The following is a 23,004-nucleotide window of genomic DNA, read 5'->3' on the forward strand; positions in this document are numbered from 1 at the left end:
TGCCAAAGGCTCGACCCAAGAGCTGCCACTTACCCGACTGGAGTAGGTCGCAGCACCCTCTGAAAGAGAGGGAGACCATATCAAGGCCGCGCTGCTGTCCCCCCACCGACCGGAAGAGGTCGCAGCACCCTCCGCCAGGGAGGGAGATGAGGGCCTGTCACCAGAAGCAACCGACACCACATCGCTGACCCGACTTGACAAGGTCCTAGCAAGTCCCGGCGCTGACATTACCTGGTGGCCTGCTGATGACCAGGTGATGTTGCTGCGGAGGCCAGCCCGCAGAGAGCGACGACGGGTGAGAGCCAGGCACCTACGCCCCCTTGTGAAGACCATTCCGGAGAGTGAGCAATTGGAGGTCCGTGACTTGCAAGAAAAACAGTCCCTGCGGTGGACCGGATTCCGGTCTCGAGGTCCCCTCCATCTGGGAGTAGTGGAGGAGTTTAATTGTCGTACGGGGTATGGATTTATTGTGGAAGCAGGGGGTTAGAGAGGGAATTTTCATGTCCCGACGGGACGTACAATCTCACTTGCAGCAGGGTCACCCTGGCCGTGACCTGTACATGGGGGACGTGGTAGAATTTAGGCGGCATAAAGGGGAGAGAGGATGGTACGCTTTGGACGTGGTACCGTGCCTAACGGGGACCTCAGTGAGCCCAGGTTCCACTCCCACCGCTTCAACCAGGTCCCCATTGTCACCACCACCAGGGGACACCCATGACACGACCTCCAAGGGTTAGTGCACCAAGGTATCAAGCACTGACCTTGGAAGGCGGAAGTCCATTTAAATTGTTTGAAATATAGAAAAAATTTAGTTTAAAAAATGTTTTTATGACCATTTAACGTAACGTTTAAAGAAACAAATGTGCCCGCAAGGACTTTTGCATGAACTTTACAAATAATCTTAGTACCAGGTACTGTGCACTTTATATGGACCATAGGTTATGAACTGGCTATAACCACAAACTCTCGCAGTGTATATAGTTACCTCAGTGGTACCAACCCTAGAGTCTGCCTGTTCAGTGGCATGGCTCTGCACCACCAAGGGGGCACGCCTGTTTATGGGGCCTGCTCTCCAATAAAGACGAAGCCGGTACGCCTGTTTATAGGGCCTATTCTACGCCACCAGGACAAAAAGAACTGTCGCAGGAATGGTCTGCGGCGGACCAGGCCAAGACCAGGTCACCAAAAGGACTGGTGATCACTCTGTATTCGGGTCTTAGGTTAAGGACTCATGGGTGGTGGGTGGTGATGGTATGGTACCTGGTATGTTTATATGTAAATATCTCCCCTGTGTGGGAAAAAAATTGTATTTTGTTTTCTTGTCTTTGCAGCCCGAGGACGTGCGGTCGATAATCAAGGGGGAATGTGGTGCCCCTGACCCCGACAGGCACCACTGAGTACTGCTCCCATGCTGGGACAGTAATTCCAGGTAATCCTAAGGGCCAGAATGAGGTATGTACGCACAGACACATAGCAACCAGGTCTCCCACACCTTTAGTGGGGACCCTTGGGTAGTCTCCAGAGGGGAAGGGGGGCTAGCCTTCAATTCTTTTCAAGGGGTGCAGTGGAGGGGCTGGGAGCTAAAGGAAGAGGCTGTCAGAAAAGGAGTGGAGCGTGCCAGTCTGGCAGTGGTGAGCGGCGGTTGCTAAGGGATACGTGCGCTCATATTAGTCAGACCCTGCGAGGTGTAGTGACAGTTGGCGGGGGAGAACGGTCACCGGGTAGTCAGAAGAAGAGGTTCTCCTGGTGACTAGGCACGTATGGGGAACAGGTCCCTAGAGCAGACCCCGTTTTAACGATCTGCTAAACCTCCCGGTGAGGGGAACTACAAGTACCTCACCAACCACACACAGAGTCCAAGCCTCAGCAGCAACACAGGGACCCATAAGGAGACAGAGGCATAAGCCATCTCACCTGGTCCACACTGCCAGCAAACGGTCCAAAAAGGGGAGAAAAGGCAGTAGCGACTCCCTGGATAGACCCCCACGGTACTTCAGGTCAGGGGGTTATCCGAACACAGAAGTGCTAGGAAGGTGAGCTACCTTTTACCCTCAGACTGGCCTGAAGGAGCCCCTGGTCCTACCTGGTTCATCGCAGCAACGCCCGGGTCAGCTCACAAACATCTATGAGTAAAAACCAGTTAAATGACTTTTGGACTCTGCCTGAATTATTCTGAGACCCACTACCTTACACACCCGAGCCCCTGGGGCCAGCCTCACTCACGGGAGGCCACACCATCCGACTGAAGACCCCATCAGCCCCAGACGCTCGTTAAATTTGCAGTGGCAGTCACCCATATCCCTGACCGCAAGCTGTGAGTGGCGTCACAACACATATATACAAAACCGACATACCTGTTGCCATATACAGAAGAAGACCCTGTGGCGTCCCTGAAGCTGGATCGGTATCCCTTGGGCGACACATTTGTAATCATGAACCTGTCTCGGGGAGGGACTAAACTCTAGCTTCAACCCCTCGGCTACCATACCCAGAATCAAACGGCTCGCCAAAATTTTCCCCCGGGCAGGAAGGAACCTTAACAGACTTCTACCTGGGTCCTGGCGTCATTGTCTTCTGGGTTTTCTGAAGGCCCTGGAAAAAAACACCCTCCATTCTGGATACCTTTTTCTGGGTGCCTCCTTCCAGTTCTGACTTCCCTTTTTCAGGTCTTTGGACTGCCTATTTCTCCTGCCAGGATTGAACGATCTTCTAAAATCTGGGAGGTTAGCCTTTGGGAATTCCTTCTTGGAATTGGATGCAGTCTTCAGTATTTCATCAAGGCCCATTCCAAAGAGTCGCTAACCTTCACACGGGACCCCGCAGAGCCTTGACTTGGAGTGGAAGTCTCCTGTTCAGCTCTTCAAAAATAGAGCTCTCCTGGTTGAATTGGAGAGGGAACAAGTCCATGCCGTGAGCCTTACAGCATCCGCCAATGCTTCAGCCAAAAAATCCTCATCTTTTCTAAAAAACTGGGAGACTAGACAGCAGTTGGTCTCCTGGGCTCTTGTCTTTAATCTGTGTCTCTAGCTGACCAAGCCACACTGTCAGTGATCTAGCGGTGCACGTGGCTGCAATGTTTGGTTTGAAAGCCACTGCTCCTGATTCCCAGGCTCTTTTCAGGAAACTGTCTGCTTTTCTGTCTAAGGGATCCTTTGTCATTTGTCATCAGCAAGTGCCCGCCCATAATCTCGTGCCCGCCCTTTCTCTCCTGCCTCCAGTGTTCTGCGCAAGCGCTGGCCAGATGACCCGACGTCACCTCTTTCCCATCTTGCCCTGGAGCAGGAAATAGATGGGAGGAGCGGAGCAGGACACCACCGGTTATGAGAGGTGACGTCGGGTCATCTGGCCAGCGCTTGCGCAGAATGCTGGAGGCAGAGTGGAAAGGGCGGGCACGAGATTATGGGCGGGTACTTCCTGATGACAATCACAGCGCCACCCATAATCTTGTGCCTGCGCAACATGTCACCAGTGGTCACACTGTGCACACAGTGCACAGTCCCGGTACAGTCGCACGGCGCATGCGCAGGACAACAGGCGCACTGGGCGGCGTCCTGAGGTATGAAATGGAGTGTTGGGGGACGGCGTAAATCGGCAGGAGGGACAGTAACTGACACCAGACAGCCTGCCCCCATTGATAATTTAGAAGATTTGCATACCAAAAGGTACAACTTTATAAAGTATTTAATTTGGTTTAAAAGGGGGCACAAAAACTATAGGAACCTTGCTAGAATGCAGCCCAGGAGCTGCAGAACGGGAAACTTTTAGGTTTAAAGCAAAATTTCTGCTGACAGGTTCCCTTTAATTAAAGCAGTGATGTTTTTGTGGACTGGCAAGCATTTATATTTACATGCCTCCAGCCCCACAAACATTATACATTATGTCCTGAACGGATCTAGGCTCTCTAACGTCCTCAATTCTTATAGTAGCCCTCACCGTCTTTACCAGCTGTCCCGTATCTTCTATTGGGAAGCACAGCTGCCCTCCCTCAATATCTGAGGATGATGAGGAATGATCTGAGAAATCTATCGATCTTCCCGTCTTTTCCCTCATCTTCTGGGTTCGAGTTTCCCATGGCCATCTGTCTCCCTGAAGACTTGCCCAGCATAACCTCCCTCAAATATTTCTTAATCTCATCTTTAATAAGGGATTTTAAAGTCTATAAGAGGGATGGGGGATTATTATGACAATGTTTTGTCTATGCAAGCCTGACATAACCTCTTATAGGCAATGGCCAGACATGCAATTGTCATTGAAGATTGTTTGTATCAGGGACCCCCTGGACTCCCCTACCAAGGAGCCAGAATTGAAAAACACCCTTGCAGGTCCGACGTAATCCACATGAGGTCCTACATCAGAGCCTGGAGAGACCGAAAATGTTCAGGGAAACACTGACAAGAAAGACATGGCTGGCAGCAGTGACGTCACTCAGTTCACTGGAGGTCATACCCGGGTTGCCACGTAATGACCTCTGGTGACCTGAAGTACTCTGGCTTAAAGTATGGAACCGTGCCCGCACCCCCAAAAGCCCTTTAACACTGACAATGCTGTCCAGGGGTTGGGGATTGCAGCCAACACCCCCCTACCGGCACAGTCACTGTTAAAGTGCAGCACATCTAGTCATGAACCAGGAGGCCCAGGATGGGCAGATCTCTGCCCCCGCTCACAGAGGAGTGGTGCACGTCTCATGAACCAGGATGCGCAAAGATTTGTTCATACTGAGCCTTCTGATTCATGAGACGTGCAGCACTCCTCTGGGAGCGGGCGCCGAGATCAGCTCATCCTGAGGCCCCTAGTTCATGACTAGATGTGCAGCACTCCTGTGTGTGTGGGCGCAGAGATCTGCTCATCCTGAGCTCCCTCGTTCATGACTAGATATGCAGCACTCCTCTATGTGAGCGGACGCATCTAGTCATGAACCAGGAGGCTCAGGATGAGCAGATCTCTGCACTCGCTCACATAAAGGAGTGCTGCACATCTATTCATGAACCGGGAGGCTCAGGATGAGCAGATCTGTTTATCCTGAGCTTTCTGGCTCATGAGACGTGCAGCATTCCTCTGTGCGTGGGCGCAGAGAGCTGCTCATCCTGAGTCATCTGGTTCGTGACTAGATGTGCAGCACACTGTGAGTGGGCGCAGAGATCTGCTAATCCTGAGGCTCAGGATGAGCATATCTCTGCACCTGCGATGTTTCCTCCAGTCTACTTCGCCCCGCCCCCTGCACCTCCACCCCCATCTAGGGGTCTTACCCCCAGATCTCCGCTTCTATTCTAAACAACTCCATGCCCACGTGGACTTAGAAAAAGAATGTTTATTCCGTCTGTTAAACATTCGGCTGCATTTTGAACACGCCCCCATCACGTGACAAATTACGTCATACCTGGAAGGAGCCTGTACACTCTAGCATCTTCCTTTATGTTTAGTGCATGATCTAGATCAGGGGTCTCAAACTCGCCTGGGTGTATGGGCCACACACACAAAAAAAATAATTCGAGGGTCTGCATCCTTTTCAGGACAAAGGGACATTGTTAGTGGTACCATTTTTCTTTGTACACACCCTTGGATCACTGTTTTTGAACATTTTTCATTTGTTTATTATGACAAGTGTGTACATATATATATATATATATATATATATATATATATATATATATATATATATATAAATATAATATTATATTATACATATAGACACAGACAAACACACTTTTTTACATTTTATCCCATTTTGGTAAGTACCAGAATTTTATAATTAGCACCACATAGTAATTTTGGCCAACATCTTGTAGTAATGTGCTCATCCTTATTTCCATACAGTAGTAATGTGCCCCAATGCAGGACCCCTTCTTGTAGTAATATCCTATCCTGACACACCCACCCACCCCCTGTGCAGCCTCAGCTAACACCCACCCACCCCCTGTGCAGCCTCAGCTAACACCCACCCACCCCCTGTGCAGCCTCAGCTAACACCCACCCACCCCCTGTGCAGCCTCAGCTAACACCCACCCACCCCCTGTGCAGCCTCAGCTAACACCCACCCACCCCCTGTGCAGCCTCAGCTAACACCCACCCACCCCCTGTGCAGCCTCAGCTAACACACACACACCCTGTGCAGCCTCAGCTAACACACACACACCCTGTGCAGCCTCAGCTAACACACACCCACCCCCTGTGCAGCCTCAGCTAACACACACCCACCCCCTGTGCAGCCTCAGCTAACACACACCCACCCCCTGTGCAGCCTCAGCTAACACGCACCCACCCCCTGTGCAGCCTCAGCTAACACGCACCCACCCCCTGTGCAGCCTCAGCTAACACGCACCCACCCCCTGTGCAGCCTCAGCTAACACGCACCCACCCCCTGTGCAGCCTCAGCTAACACGCACCCACCCCCTGTGCAGCCTCAGCTAACACGCACCCACCCCCTGTGCAGCCTCAGCTAACACGCACCCACCCCCTGTGCAGCCTCAGCTAACACGCACCCACCCCCTGTGCAGCCTCAGCTAACACGCACCCACCCCCTGTGCAGCCTCAGCTAACACGCACCCACCCCCTGTGCAGCCTCAGCTAACACGCACCCACCCCCTGTGCAGCCTCAGCTAACACGCACCCACCCCCTGTGCAGCCTCAGCTAACACGCACCCACCCCCTGTGCAGCCTCAGCTAACACGCACCCACCCCCTGTGCAGCCTCAGCTAACACGCACCCACCCCCTGTGCAGCCTCAGCTAACACGCACCCACCCCCTGTGCAGCCTCAGCTAACACGCACCCACCCCCTGTGCAGCCTCAGCTAACACGCACCCACCCCCTGTGCAGCCTCAGCTAACACGCACCCACCCCCTGTGCAGCCTCAGCTAACACGCACCCACCCCCTGTGCAGCCTCAGCTAACACGCACCCACCCCCTGTGCAGCCTCAGCTAACACGCACCCACCCCCTGTGCAGCCTCAGCTAACACGCACCCACCCCCTGTGCAGCCTCAGCTAACACGCACCCACCCCCTGTGCAGCCTCAGCTAACACGCACCCACCCCCTGTGCAGCCTCAGCTAACACGCACCCACCCCCTGTGCAGCCTCAGCTAACACGCACCCACCCCCTGTGCAGCCTCAGCTAACACGCACCCACCCCCTGTGCAGCCTCAGCTAACACGCACCCACCCCCTGTGCAGCCTCAGCTAACACGCACCCACCCCCTGTGCAGCCTCAGCTAACACGCACCCACCCCCTGTGCAGCCTCAGCTAACACGCACCCACCCCCTGTGCAGCCTCAGCTAACACGCACCCACCCCCTGTGCAGCCTCAGCTAACACGCACCCACCCCCTGTGCAGCCTCAGCTAACACGCACCCACCCCCTGTGCAGCCTCAGCTAACACGCACCCACCCCCTGTGCAGCCTCAGCTAACACGCACCCACCCCCTGTGCAGCCTCAGCTAACACGCACCCACCCCCTGTGCAGCCTCAGCTAACACGCACCCACCCCCTGTGCAGCCTCAGCTAACACGCACCCACCCCCTGTGCAGCCTCAGCTAACACGCACCCACCCCCTGTGCAGCCTCAGCTAACACGCACCCACCCCCTGTGCAGCCTCAGCTAACACGCACCCACCCCCTGTGCAGCCTCAGCTAACACGCACCCACCCCCTGTGCAGCCTCAGCTAACACGCACCCACCCCCTGTGCAGCCTCAGCTAACACGCACCCACCCCCTGTGCAGCCTCAGCTAACACGCACCCACCCCCTGTGCAGCCTCAGCTAACACGCACCCACCCCCTGTGCAGCCTCAGCTAACACGCACCCACCCCCTGTGCAGCCTCAGCTAACACGCACCCACCCCCTGTGCAGCCTCAGCTAACACGCACCCACCCCCTGTGCAGCCTCAGCTAACACGCACCCACCCCCTGTGCAGCCTCAGCTAACACGCACCCACCCCCTGTGCAGCCTCAGCTAGCACGCACCCACCCCCTGTGCAGCCTCAGCTAGCACGCACCCACCCCCTGTGCAGCCTCAGCTAGCACGCACCCACCCCCTGTGCAGCCTCAGCTAGCACGCACCCACCCCCTGTGCAGCCTCAGCTAGCACGCACCCACCCCCTGTGCAGCCTCAGCTAGCACGCACCCACCCCCTGTGCAGCCTCAGCTAGCACGCACCCACCCCCTGTGCAGCCTCAGCTAGCACGCACCCACCCCCTGTGCAGCCTCAGCTAGCACGCACCCACCCCCTGTGCAGCCTCAGCTAGCACGCACCCACCCCCTGTGCAGCCTCAGCTAGCACGCACCCACCCCCTGTGCAGCCTCAGCTAGCACGCACCCACCCCCTGTGCAGCCTCAGCTAACACGCACACACCCTGTGCAGCCTCAGCTAACACGCACACACCCTGTGCAGCCTCAGCTAACACGCACACACCCTGTGCAGCCTCAGCTAACACGCACACACCCTGTGCAGCCTCAGCTAACACGCACACACCCAGTGCAGCCTCAGCTAACACGCACACACCCAGTGCAGCCTCAGCTAACACGCACACACCCAGTGCAGCCTCAGCTAACACACACACACCCAGTGCAGCCTCAGCTAACACACACACACCCAGTGCAGCCTCAGCTAACACACACACACCCAGTGCAGCCTCAGCTAACACACACACACCCAGTGCAGCCTCAGCTAACACACACACACCCAGTGCAGCCTCAGCTAACACACACACACCCAGTGCAGCCTCAGCTAACACACACACACCCAGTGCAGCCTCAGCTAACACACACACACCCAGTGCAGCCTCAGCTAACACACACACACCCTGTGCAGCCTCAGCTAACACACACACACCCTGTGCAGCCTCAGCTAACACACACACACCCTGTGCAGCCTCAGCTAACACACACACACCCTGTGCAGCCTCAGCTAACACACACACACCCTGTGCAGCCTCAGCTAACACACACACACCCTGTGCAGCCTCAGCTAACACACACACACCCTGTGCAGCCTCAGCTAACACACACACCCTGTGCAGCCTCAGCTAACACACACACACCCTGTGCAGCCTCAGCTAACACACACACACCCTGTGCAGCCTCAGCTAACACACACACACCCTGTGCAGCCTCAGCTAACACACACACACCCTGTGCAGCCTCAGCTAACACACACACACCCTGTGCAGCCTCAGCTAACACACACACACACACACACACACCCTGTGCAGCCTCAGCTAGCAACAGAAACACACACAAAGCGCACACACATCGTTCAGCGTCAGCCAACACACACACACACACACACTGTTCAGCCTCAGCTAGCAACACACCCTGTGCAGCCTCAGCTAGCAACAGAAACCCACACAAAGTGCACACACACTGTTCAGCGTCAGCTAACACACACACACACACTGTTCAGGTCAGCCTCAGCAAGCACACACACACACACACCCTGTGCAGCCTCAGCTAGCAACAGAAACACACACAGCAAAACATTCTTCTCACCTGTGCTCCATTACGTCAACGGCGGCACGCAGGCACGTGGACCCGGTAACGATCGCAGCCGCTGTCACCGCTGAACGCTCTGCCGGCGAGCGTAGAGCCAAGTTTTCTCAGCACAAAAGCCACTGGCCAATCACAGGCAAGCAGCTGAAGTCATACGCAGCAGGTGCTTGCCTCTGATTGGCGGGCGGCTGTTATTGCGTTCTGCAGCGAGAACTTGACTGTGCGCACCACCGGCAAAACGGTCAGCTGAAATAAATAGCTGGCGGCTGCGGCCCCTGCAGTGGCCACCATCTTTTTAAAAAAAATTAGCAGGGACCCGCAGGTCCTGGTTATCTGTGAGACCACTGATACGCCTTTTAACAGCGGCAAAAGAGGGTACTTATTACTTTGCGCCACTTTTTCATGGCGCTCAGGAAAAAGTGTTTAGCGCTCCCCAGCGTTGGAAAATCTCCGGGATTTCAGCTACCGGGGGTAGCTGAGACCCTGGAGATCACGATCAGGGTTGGTTTTTCTGGTCCCTGATCACGTGATCGCTGTTATAAACCATGTAACAGTGACGACGTGAAAGTTAATGCAGTGCCGGTAAAAAAAAAAAAAAAAAAAAAAAGGATTCACCTCCCATCTGGCATGATCAAACGTGTCAGAAGGGAGATAAATGTCCTCCCTCGGTCCCCGGTATGGCCAAAGTCTCCTCAACTCCCCGATCCCCATCCCCTGTCCCCCTTTTGACGATATAAAATGGCCGCTGCTGCACGAGTGGTGTTCCCACCGCATTCATCCTTCTTTGATTTTTGTGCCATCTGACATGGTAGATGGCACAGAAAGGTCCTCCCAGGTCACCCCCTGTCAGGCTGTCACCCCCTGGTCTCCCCCGTTACCTTCTGCAGCGTCGGTCCTCTTCGCCCTTCCTTCTCTTTGTCTTCAGCAGAAATGCTGGCCGCAAACGCAGAGCGGCTGTCAGCCGGCTCTCGTCACACAGGAACACAGCTTACTGCAGGCTCACACTGGGCTACTGTGGACCCGGGAAGCGTGAGTGCAGTATCACTGAACTCACACCTCACATGGAGTGCCTGCATTACCAGAAAATGGTGGATACGTTCCCTGAGCGTATTCCCATATCCTGGAACACAGTCGTCGTGGGACCTCCAAGATGGATTACAGCGGATTAGACTTGTTGTTTTTTTTTTTTTTTTCAATAAATTGGTGAAAGAGGGAATGTTTTGGGGAGTGTTTTATCAAATAAAAATTTTTTTGTTGTCTATTTTTTTTTTTATTACTGACTGGGTTGTGACGTCGGGTTTCTGATAGATGATGTGACATCACTAACCCCAGGGCTTGATGCCAGGTGACATTACACAGCTGGTATCAACCCCATTTATTACCCCATTTGCCACTTCACCAGGGCAATGGAATGAGCTGGGTAAAGCACCAAGATTGGTGCATGTAATGGAAGCACCACTTCTGGGGCGGCTGCGGCCAGCTATTTTTAGGCTGGGAAGGGCCAACAAATATGGACCTTCCCACCCTGAGAATACCAGACCACAGCTGTCCGCTTTACTTTAGCTAGTGATCCAATTTGGGGGGGGAACCCCATGGTTTTTTTTTATTTATAAATATTTATAAAAAAGAGCCTGGGCTGCCCTCCAAATTGGATCGCCAACTAAGGTGAAGCTGCAAGCTGTGGTTTGCAGGCTGCAGCTGTCTGCTTTACACAAACTGGCAATCAAAAATGATAAGGGACCCCATGTTTGCTTGTTTTTTTTTTTATGTATTTTTTGGCTAAATACAAGGCTTAACACGTTTTAGTTCCACATGAAAGGCACTAAAGGATGCCAGCTTAGAATATGAGGGGTGGAGGGGAGGACATTATATATGTATTTGACATGTCTGTCTGTATGTCTATCCATCCATCCAGCCTAGCTTTTTAGGCTGTATGCCCGCGATTAGGGTTTCAAGCGTTTTGGACGCCTGGTTTTCACTGCGTCCATAACGCTGCATTGTAAAGTAGAAGCGCAGTGAGAGGATTTTTAGAAATCTCCTGCCTGCTCTGCTTATTTTCTTCACAGCATAAACTGACATCTGGTGCTGCAAAATGTCAATTTATACTGCAGAGACGAGAGCTCTCAGCGGAGAGAATAGAGCTAAAGTTAGTAGCGGCCCGAACCTGGATATTGGTTACGGGCAGCTGGGTTCTCCCGTGGACAACACTTATATTTCTGCAGACTCCGCGTCGCTGGATCGTGGGCACAGCCTAAACATGATGCCCGCAATCTATTTCAGCTTTTCCAAAATTCAAATGGTGCTCCTTCCATTCCAAGCCCTCCTGTTGTCCAACAGAGGTTTTTGGCCACATGTGGAGTATCCCTGTGCTCATAAGAAATTGGATAAACTGTGGTGTCCACTTTTTGGTGTTTCCTCTTGAAAAAGTAAGAAATTTAGTGCTAAAGCAAGATTTTTGTGAAACAAAATGAAAACATTTTCAATATGATGACCTAAGGTTTTCAAAATCTGAAGTACCTGTGGGTTCACAAAGCGCTCTATAACACTGGATAAAATCCTTGAGGGGTCTAGTTTCCAGAATGGGGTCACTTGTGGGGGAGCTCCACTATCTAGGCACCTCAGGAGCTCTCCAAACGCGACATGGCGTCCGCAAATGATTCGAGACAATTTTTCAGTCAAATGGCACTCCTTCCCCTCCGAGCCCTGCCGTGCACAGAAACAGTTGATTTCCAGCACATATGAGGTATTGGCATACTCAGGAGAAATTGCACAATCCATTTTTTGGTGCATTTTTTCCTGATAGCCTTGTAAAACAAAATAAAAAAAAAGCTACTTGGTTAAAGTTAAAATTTTGTGGTAAAAATGTATTTTTTTTATTTTCACAGCTCAACGTTATAAAAATCTGTGAAGCTCTCGGGTGTTAAAAGTGCTCAACAAACATCTAAATAAATTCCTTCAGGGTCTAGTTTCCAAAATGGGATCACTTGTGGGGGGGGGGTACCTTAGGGGCCCTACAAATTCAACATGGTGCCCACAATTTTTTATCCAAATTTGTTTTCCAAAATTCAAATATTGCTCCTTTTCTGGGCCCTTCCATTTGTCAAAACAGAGGTTTCTGACCACATGTGGGGTATCAGTGCGCTCAGAAGACATTGGGTAACAAATTGTGAGTTCCACTTTGTGTTAGTTCTTCAAAAAGTTAATAAATTGGTGCCAGAGCAACATTTTTAGGTAAACTTTTTTTTCATTCCACATTGCTTTAGTTTCTGAGAGGCACATGAAGGGTTAATACATTTCTTGAATGTGGTTTTGAGTACTTTGAGGGGTGTAGTTTTTAGAAAGGTGTCACTTTTGGGTATTTTCTGTCCCCTAGGCCCCTTATAGTCACTTCAAATGTGATGTTGTCTCTAAAAAAATGGTTTTGTGAATTTTGTTGAAAAAATGGGAAACTGCTGATGAACTTTGAACCTTTCTAACTTGCTAACCCCAAAAAATGTTGTTTCAAAAATTGCTCTGATGTAAAGTAGACATGTGGGAAATGTAATTTATTAACTATTTTGTGTGACATAACTCTGGTTTAAGGACATAAAAATTAAAAGTTTGAAAATTGTGAAATTTTCAAAATGTTAGTCAAATTTACGATTTTTTTCACAAATAAAAGCAAAAAATATTAAATATTAAAGTTATAACTCTCATGAAGTACAATATGTCACGAAAAAACAATATCAGAATCATGGGGTTTGTTGAAGCGTTCTTGAGTTAAAACCTCAAAGTGACACTGGTCATAATTACCGTATTTTTCGCTTTATAAGATGCATCGGATTATAAGACGCACCCCAAATTTAGAGATAAAAAAGGTAAAAAATAATAAAAATGGGGTCCGTCTTATACTCCGGTGTTGTCTTAGTGTTGTCTTACCGGAGGGGGGCAGCAGTGGTGGTGAAGCGGGTCACAGGAGAAGAGGTTCTGCTGGCACACGCGGCGGGTCAGTGGCTGCTGGTACGGCGGCGTCCGTGGTGGCCGGCTCGGCGGGTCAGTGGCGGCAGGCACCGCGGGTCAGTAGTGGCAGCGGCAGGCGAGGCGGGTCAGTAGTGGCAGCGGCAGGCGAGGCGGGTCAGTAGTGCAGCAGATTGGTGCGGTGAGTGTCCCAGTGTGTCCGCGGTCCCAGTTCAAACGATGGCGCCCGGAGCGGCGCATGCGCAGATGGAGCTCTCATGCAAGAGCTCCGTCTGCGCACGCGCTGTCTCCCGGCGCCATCATTTGAAACTGGGACCGCGGACGTACTGGGAAACCTGCCGCACAGCCGCCCACCTGCACAGAAAGGCAGCCGGCACCAACAGGCACCCGGCTGCCGCCCACACGCAGGTACAGGCACCCGGCTGCCACCCACACGCAGGTACAGGCACCCGGCTGCCGCCCGCACGCAGGCACCCGGCTGCCGCCCGCACGCAGGCACCCGGCTGCCGCCCGCACACAGGCACAGGCACTCGGCCACCCGAACACATCAGATCGCTGCATAGACAGGCCCCCCAGGTAAAGCTATATTCATATTTTAAGACGCACCCCTCATTTTCCTCACAAATTTTTGGGAGGAAAAGTGAGTCTTATAATCCGAAAAATAAGGTACAAAAAATGGCCTGGGCATCAAGTACAAAATTGGCTTCGTCCTTAAGGGGTGAAGAGCAAAAGGTACAAAATACTAATGAAATATATGTAAACTTTTGACTTTGCAGAAAGTAATAAAAATGACTTAAAACATTCTCTCTCTCTCCTTATTCTAGCATTTGGCAAATTGAAATAATATTGGTAATCCTAACTGACCTAAAACGGGATTTCATGTCAGATAGTGAGGAAAAACACATTTACTGTATGTATTTGCATAGTGTAAATAAACTTCTGGTTTTATCTGCATTACAAAATGTATTATTTTTTTTATGTGAACTGTTGAAAAAAAAAAGAAAAAGTTTACTAACATTTAAAGTATATGCAGGAAGCTGTGGAGTATTAACAAAAGATACTTTACCAGTTAGCTTTATGTGACCTTCTTCATCAAGTAAGATGCTGCAAAATTAAAATATACACAGTGATTAAAAATGTAACGGCAATACATTAGTATCGAACATACTCATGGCCTGAAAAAATGCATTAGACAGAACGCGCTCTTTTGCTGAAAAATGTTATTAAAGTAAAGCTGTCAGCTGACTTACGATTAGGGCTGAGCGGATCTGGATTGTAATAGTCCGGATCCGCGCGGTTTCAGCGCTATATCTGTGCCGCGCGCGGGATTCCGGGTGCACAATCCAAATTCGGCAATTAATAAAAATAAACAAAATAAAAAATAAATGACTGTGTCATGGCGGCACACTGCTTCCGGGTCACATTTCACTTCCTGTACTGTGCACGGAATCACACAGCTTTCCGTGTTTTCCCCGCACACCGGCCGTCTTCTCATCTGTGATTGGCTACTGGCTGACGCGCCCCCCAGCCTGTGACAGTCTCTGCTGCGGTCATCGCTTATCGCGGCTCAATCAGAGGCTACACTCAGAGCTGGCAGTCATGCTCTATGGCTGCTCGCTCTGAGATGTAGCACTGTTGGATGTGTCGTCGTGGGAAGTCGTGTGGATTACGCCAGAGATGGAGGGCTGTGTTGTGGTGAAGGAGGGAGAGATTTGTACTTTATTTCAAATAAAGGATTTTGCTCTGTGACTGTGTTTATTTAAAGGTTTGTGTGATGCAGGTATCTGATAGGCACCTGTGCCATCACAAACCTAGAATTTAGTAGCAGCTGTGTGCCGCTAGTGTGGCTCCCCTGAGGCTTCAGTCGCCACAGAGATATTGCACCTCAGCCAGAGGTGTGATGTCCCATCCTGGGCAAGAATGAGGTCATATGCCGGTCCACAGACTAAAACTTGCACACACCAATTGGTAGGCATACACTGGGTCAGGGATAGTGGCAGCAACCCCCATAGATTTATTCATGGGGCCATAAGTCCCATTTCTGGTCCCAATAGTGTGGGTGGGGCCTAGTCGGTGGGTGTGTGGGAGGAGTCAAAAAGTGTGAGCAGATAAAGGAACCAGGAAGTTCAAGTTCAGTCAGTCAAGAGCAGAGAGTCTAGAGTGTGAGAGGGAGGTAGTTACCTCAGGAGAAAGTGACAGAAGAAAGTCCCTGGTTGAGACCCTGGGATCTTGTTAAGCCCAGGTGACACCTAAAGAAAGTAAAGAAAGGATTCCAGGGCCACGGAAGGGCATATTGGCTCATGGCCTGTTCCACAGGAAGATTGGCTAGAGGGATCTGGCTGCATTCGGGGACAGTCCCCAGACAGAGGGAAGAAAGACAATTCCTCAAAAGTAACACCGAAGGCCTGGGGTGGTTGCAAGCGCCCAGGGTCACAACCCACCACAGATCCCTGGTGAAGGGAGCAAGAGACAACTGCGGTTAGCCCCCTTTGTACAGGCCCTGTGGTGGAGGCCGAGACCAGTTCAACTAATAAAGTCAAGGCTAAGAAGACAGTCAGGAAAGAAACACAGGAGGGGTGCACCGGTATTGACCACCTGACAGTGGATCCCAGCATACTGTGGGCACCCGGTTTGCTAGCAACTGGACTCAGAAACAGTGAGTAAAAGACCTAAACTGCAAGCCCTGTGTCGTCTGATTCATTCTGCATCTCGCCCACAAACACCATAGACTTTACCAAGCACCAAAGCTTGCCCCGGGGTACCCGCTCTACCTGTGGAGAGCAAGCAACATCTCAGCTGCTATAACATTAGCCCCGGAGGTCCCTTTCAGCAGCTGTGGCTCCATAGCTGCAAACTACCACAGGTGGTGTCACGAATCTTATATAAACTGTAACACTATCATCACCCCCAATACCACCACATTAACTGACCCCACCAGGGCCCCGGAATTGAGCCCCGCCACCGCTGACTACCCCGGACTAGTCCGGCCCGACACTGAGTCACCTAAGGCCCTGGGGTGGGCGAGTTACTATTAACCCCTGTAATTACCCCCATTGGCACCACATCATGCCACCGGGAAGAGCCGGTAATTGCACCGGGATTGTCACATCTAATAGATGCGACAATACCGGGCAACTGCGGGCTGAGAATACGGGATTGTCACATCTAATAGATGCGACAATACCGGGCAACTGCGGGCTGAGAATATACCAGCCCCCAGCCGGCATTATCATGGCTGGGGATAAAAACCGGGGGGGACCGTACGTCGGATTTTTTTTAAAATTATTTATTTAAAATAAAAAATAAGCCTCATGCGAGGGACTCCCGCGAGTCTGACATCGCAGCACTTCTGACAGGAGCGTGCATGTGTTTCTAGGTACATGCACGCTCAGAGAACGGCAGGCTGTGCCAAGTGATGTCATGCTTGGCAGACCCGCACGAGTCTGACACCACCAGCACAGCAGCACTCTTCTGACAGGGGCGTGCATGTGTTTCTAGGTACATGCACGCTCATGTTCAGAGAACGGCAGGCTGTAAAAAGAAAAACAAATTCCTGCCAGCAGGTGGAAATTTGGTGCTGAAATCTGGTGCAGACGATTTCAGCACCAAATGTGCACCTCCTAGCAAAAAAAACGCAGCAAAAATCGTGGAAAAAAACAGCGGCAAAAAATGCGTCAAAACACCGCGGTTTTTTTGCAAGGCGGTATAGATTGGATGCAGGAATATGGTGTAAAATTTTGAGCACCAAATTTGCATCCCTTGGCCCCAAAAAAAAAAAAAATTCTGCCAGCAAGTGGAAATTTGGTGCTGAAAGCTGGTGCAGATGACTCCAGCACCAAATGTGCAGCTCCTAGCAAAAAACCATGGCAAAAATTGTGGAAAAATAACCGTTTTTTTTTTTTGCCAGGAGGTGTACATTGGATGCAGGAATATGGTGTAAAAATTTCAGCCCATAATTTGAACTACAAACTACTACTGCAGCGCATTGACGCTGATCTTCAGGCTTACAATTTGCAGGCTCTGTCCTGGTTTGGACGTTTCAACGTTTTAAAAATGGATGTCCTCCCCAAACTCCTTTTTCTTTTTTAAACAGTTCATATAGCCGTACCCAGATTCTTCTTTGCCCATCTTCGATGGATCACGACAGCTTTTGTATGTAAAAAAAAGTAACCCCCGACTGGCCTTTAAATACTTGACGAGACGTAAGACAAAAGGGGGCACAGGACTTCCAGATTTTCGCTTATATCATACATCAGCTATCCTCACCAGATTAGTAAATTGGTCCACATGAACTTGTAGAGAAAATGGCACTCACCAGTTCTTGCTGTGCAAGGAATTCTTTATTTAAATGTGGAGATTACATTCATAGGGCTGGCGGGGAGGGAGCAGACCACCCAACAAGTCAGACTGCGGTTTCCTGGAAACGGCCGTCGTCTAACGTGTCTGGTGGTCTACTCCCTCCCCGCCAGACCTATGACTGTAATCTCCACATTTCAATAAAGAATTCCCTGCACAGCAAGAACTGGTGAGTGCCATTTTCTCTACAAGTTCATGTGGATATATCTTCTCTAAAATGAGCACCCCAGAGCAGCATGGATATCTGCCAGTTTGCTATGGGCATTGATTGCACGACATGAGAAAAAGTGTTTGAAGCGGTGCCCGAGATTCTTCTTTAACTTTCTGAAATCTTTTTTTTTAATTAAATGTTTTTATTGAAGTTTTACAAGTTACAACCAAATAAACATTGGAGGCTACCCAGCTTCTACCCCCCTCCCAACCCTCCCCAACAAACATTAAACAGACTTGTATAAAGGAGAGATAATGTCAAATCTGCAGCTCCACACATTCCTGGACAAAAGTTCTTAAGTACCATTATTACATTTATCAATTAATCCAATTAGACTTTTGTTTTTCTTTATGAGTTTTTGCTTTGTTTGGCATTGTACACAGTTAAATGTAATTTTTGATGAAGAATCTAACCTGTTCCCATGCTACTCTCTTCTCCCAAACCTCTGTCATCATTATAGATAAGTTCTGCAGAAATTTCTCGCCCTTTGCCCCTTGTTATCAATTTAGAGTAAGCCCAATCTAAACCTAAATCGGTTCCCTGGAAGCCAAACCTGACTAGTCTATCCATCCTGCCCATATTTCAAATTTGATGACGCCATTTCTTTTCCGATATATACTTTTCTCCACATTTATCACCCAATTAACTTTTTTGACATATTCAGATATTGTAGGACTGTGGTCTGAGATCCAGTGTTGAGCGATTAATTTCCTGGCAATATAAAATAGTCTAGATACGGCCACTTTGCCCTCCTCCTCCAAAGGTAAATCCTCCACGTATCCCAGAATACATACAAAGGGAGTTAAGCTCGTCTCTATCGTATATACTCTATCGATTATTTCTGTCACCTCTCTCCAGTAATGTTCAATATCAGGACACGACCACATCATATGTAATAGATCTGCGGAACATATTTTGCATCGCGGGCAGAAGGGGTCAGTTCTAACTCCAATATCAAACAGGAATCTAGGAGTGCGATATACTTGGTGAATAACGTACATGTGTGACAGTCTGTATGCCTCCCCCAATGATAGACTAGGAATTCTTTCTAAAATTTCTACCCAATGGTTGTTCTCAAAAGGTCCTATAGCTCGTTCCCATTTTTCTTTTGCGTTTACTGGAAAGTTCCGGTGCACCAAATATAATAGATCCCAATATAGACGAGAGATCACTCCTGCTGAGCCTCTAGAGATTGCTATGCGTTGCATAACTTTGTTCTGCTCCAATGCTCTGCCCGTAATAGAGGTTTCTGCCTGATAGGCATGTCTCAGTTGTAAGTACTTATAAAACTCCGAATTCTGGATCCCAAACTCTGCTTGCAACTGAGGGAAGCCTCTGAGTTGGCTCTCCTCAACAATATGTGTGAATCTATTTATCCCTCTCAAAGCCCAGCTCCCAAACTCCTCTAAACGATGCAAGTTAGGTAACCATGGAGTTCCCCATATAGAGGTGTATTGTGAAATTCCTTGAATGTCTTGTAGTTTTTTAGTTTTATCCCAAAGTTTTTGGATTAGTAATAGGGTTGGGCAACTATTAGCAGCAGCTCCGAAGCCTCCTGCCTCTAGAACCTCGTATAGACTAGTGGAGTGAAAATATTGTTGTAGAATCGTATACTGTGCCCCCCCCCTCCAGGGTCCTCCCATCCCCTAATGTGCTGAAGCTGAGCTGCCAGATAGTAAACCCATGGATTGGGTACCGCCAGACCTCTACTACTTTGATCCCTCTGCAGGGTCTCGGGCCTAATGCGCGGCATCTTTCTGTTCCAGATCAATTCACGGAATAATGCATTTACCTTATGGAAAAATCTTTGTGGAATCCATTGTGGAGAGTTGTGTAGCTTGTATAATAGTTGGGGCATCCAGATCATTTTGATCAAGTTAGTGCGGCCAACTGCTGAGAAGGGCAGGCGAGACCAGACTTCCTTCTTATCCTTAAATTTCGACAGAATAGGGGTTAGGTTGAGATTCTCATAATCCTCAACACGAGTGGTGACTATTATCCCCAAATATTTAAACTTGGCAACAACCTGTAGGCCCGAGTGTACGTAGTTAAGTGAGTTTGTGGTTCCATCCACCGGAAGTAATACAGACTTTTCCCAGTTAATTGATAGACCTGAGTACTTCCCAAATTGTTGTATAACCCCCATTGCTCTTGGCAGTGATGATGTTGCATTGGCCAGAAAAAGGAGTGTGTCGTCTGCATACAACGCTATTTTTTCCTCCTGACCACCCCTCCTGAACCCTGTTATGTCTGGATTGGATCTAACCATTGCCGCCATAGGCTCAACGGCCAGTGCAAATAGTAAGGGGGATAGCGGGCATCCCTGGCGGGTGCCCCTACCTAGGTGGAAAGGAGAGGTAAGGAATCCATTAACTTTGATCCTAGTAGTAGAATTATTATATAGAAGTCTTACCCAGGAAATAAAGTCCCTCCCAAGTCCAAATCTGTCAAGTACTGCCCAGAGAAAAGAGAAACTCCCACTCAATAGAGTCGAAAGCCTTAGCGACGTCTAGGGAGCAAATTACTCTATCCTCTGAGTTATCAACTGGCAATTGTAAGTTGAGGTGTAACCGTCGTATATTCACTGCCATTGATCTGGAAGGCATGAACCCCGACTGGTCCGAATGGATTAGTGAAAGTATAACCTTATTAAGTCTGGAAGCTAGTACTTTAGCTATTATTTTGATATCTGTAGGTAACAGATAGGTAGGTCTATAAGAGTCAGGGATGAGGGGATCCTTGCCAGATTTAAGTATGACAACTATCACTGCTTCTCTCATCGATTGGGGCAAGGAGCCATTTTTGGCTGCTTGCTGGAAGGTCGACAGCAGCTGGGGGAGCAGGATGTCTCCAAACTTTTTGTAAATCTCTGTGGGGATCCCATCTGAAACCGGTGACTTATTATCGGGCATGGAGGATACCGCTAAATGCAACTCTTCCAGTGTGAGTGGACTGTTTAGGTATAGCCTGTCCTCATCTGAAAGTGAGGGCAAGGAGATGTCTTTCAGGTAAGAAGCTATCTGTTCCCTATCATATTGCAGTTTAGTACTGTAAAGTTGTTCGTAGAATTCAGAGAAGGTAGACAAAATTTGGTCAGGTTGATTGACTATGGTCCCGGTTTTGTCCCTTAGCGCCCCCACAAATGTGTTCCCCCTTTGTGCTTTAGCAATCACCGCTAATAAATGACCCGCTTTTTCGCCCTCTTCAAAGAATCTCTTTTGTGTAAAAAGTCTTTTGTTAGTGGCCCGTTTCTTAATGTGAGAATCATATGCTTCTTGTGCCTCCCTCCATTCCAGTAAGTCCCATGTATCCCCTGACAGAATGTACTTCTGTTCTGTCGTCTGGACCCGTTCTTTAAGAAAAATTTCAAATTGTGCCGACTTAATTTTAGATCTACTGACCCCCTGTATCAGTGACCCCCTCAGACAGGCCTTCATGGCATCCCAAACAGTGTTAAGCGACATCTCCCCAGTACAGTTGTCCTGAAAATAATATTCAAGGGCTAGTTCAACCGGGCCCACATCTATAATCTGTAGCCAAAAAGGATTGAAGGACCACAAGCTATGGGTACGATCAAGCCCAGGTAAAATATTAATTCGTGTCAGCAGTGGGGAATGGTCTGATAAACCTCTAGGAAGGTATTCTGTGTTTTCCACCATTGGCAGTATACCCTCCGACCCCAAGATCAGGTCTATTCTGGACAGAGTGTTGTGTGTTTTGGAATAGCACGAGAATCGCCTGACTCCAGGGTTTCTGATTCGCCACAGATCTGAAAGGGCCAGTTCAGCCACCGTGTCCCCAAATTTGGAGTTAGGATGGTGTTCTAAGTGAGTACCCACATTGTGTTTGTCCCAATATGGGTGAATGATGTTGTTGAAATCCCCCGTGCACACCACCTGTACATTGGGGGTCTTGCTAATCATTTCCGCAAGTTTGTTCATAACAGTATTATTATATGGAGGCGGTATATAAACTGTTATCAGAAGGAGCTCCTTGTTAAATATTTTACAGTGCATGCAAATGAATCTACCTTCCTGAACTACTGTGGATGAAATGATCTCAAATGGGATTGCTCTGTGGACTAAGATACTGACACCTCAGGAATGAGCTGTGTAGGTTGAGTGGCCCACCCATGAGCGATTCATGTATGCTATTTTGTTGCCCTCCAAATGTGTCACCTGTAGGCAGATGATTGCTGGAAAGTGGGATTTGACCTGTTCCATTACTGCTACCCTTTTTGTGTGGTCCCCCAAGCCACGGACATTCCAAGAAAGAATGTTAATCCTACCCGCCATCCTGGTGGTATGCGTATGTAGTGCAAGCAGTCATACCCGGCAAAGAGTTCCATCCCTCCTCCACCTTCCTGGACCACATGAGAACCATTAGCAGACATAAATATAAAAGCATTATTAAAGCTGCAGAAACATTCCCCCCCCCCTCCATCCTTTCCCCTCCCCCCGCATCTAACAGTTATCCCACAACATAAACGTTGAAACTGAGGCACCAGTCCATCCTGAAGCCGAAACAAGAGAGACAAAATTCCCGCTTCCCAAAATGGTTTAAAGCAAGAAAAAAACACAAAAAAAACCCCTGAGAACAATGAGAATTGCAGGGAAGTGAGAAAAACAAAAACCGTCTCTGGAAGTGAAAAAGGGAAAGAAAGGAAACGCAAACTCCTCTTCCAGGGAGTTCTGCTGGAACCAATCAATGGGTATCATAATAATTTTATCCACTGGGCCAATCCTATGTAATCGCAGCAGACAGTTGAGTAGTCATCATCCATAAAGTCCTTAAAGGGTTACATATCAACATTGTGGATTTTGCCTGAGCCGTTGCTCATTCATGTCGAGCCATCTGAGAGCATCTTTAGGATTTTCAAAAAGGAATGTCTCTTGCAGTGCAGCCACCCTGAGCCTCGCTGGGTACAGCATGGAGTACGAGACTTGGGCTTTCTCAGGCGGCGTTTGACATCTGTGAATTGAGCTCTTCTTTTTGAAATTTCAAT

At 49.4% G+C, this 23,004-nt stretch overlaps 1 protein-coding gene across 4 annotated transcripts in view; it reads right to left on the reverse strand.

Annotated features, from left to right (window-relative positions):
• RPS6KA1 (ribosomal protein S6 kinase A1) overlaps positions 1-23,004 on the reverse strand; it is a 652,732-nt gene that overhangs the window by 203,302 nt on the left and 426,426 nt on the right. For all 4 annotated transcript variants that reach the window (XM_075335914.1, XM_075335912.1, XM_075335913.1 and 1 more), the window contains one exon: positions 14,499-14,536. In XM_075335914.1, the coding sequence (XP_075192029.1) occupies positions 14,499-14,536 (38 nt within the window). The remainder of the gene's footprint in view (positions 1-14,498; positions 14,537-23,004) is intronic.

Source organism: Anomaloglossus baeobatrachus, chromosome 2, assembly GCF_048569485.1.
Source record: "Anomaloglossus baeobatrachus isolate aAnoBae1 chromosome 2, aAnoBae1.hap1, whole genome shotgun sequence".
NCBI classification, from domain to species: domain Eukaryota; kingdom Metazoa; phylum Chordata; class Amphibia; order Anura; family Aromobatidae; genus Anomaloglossus; species Anomaloglossus baeobatrachus.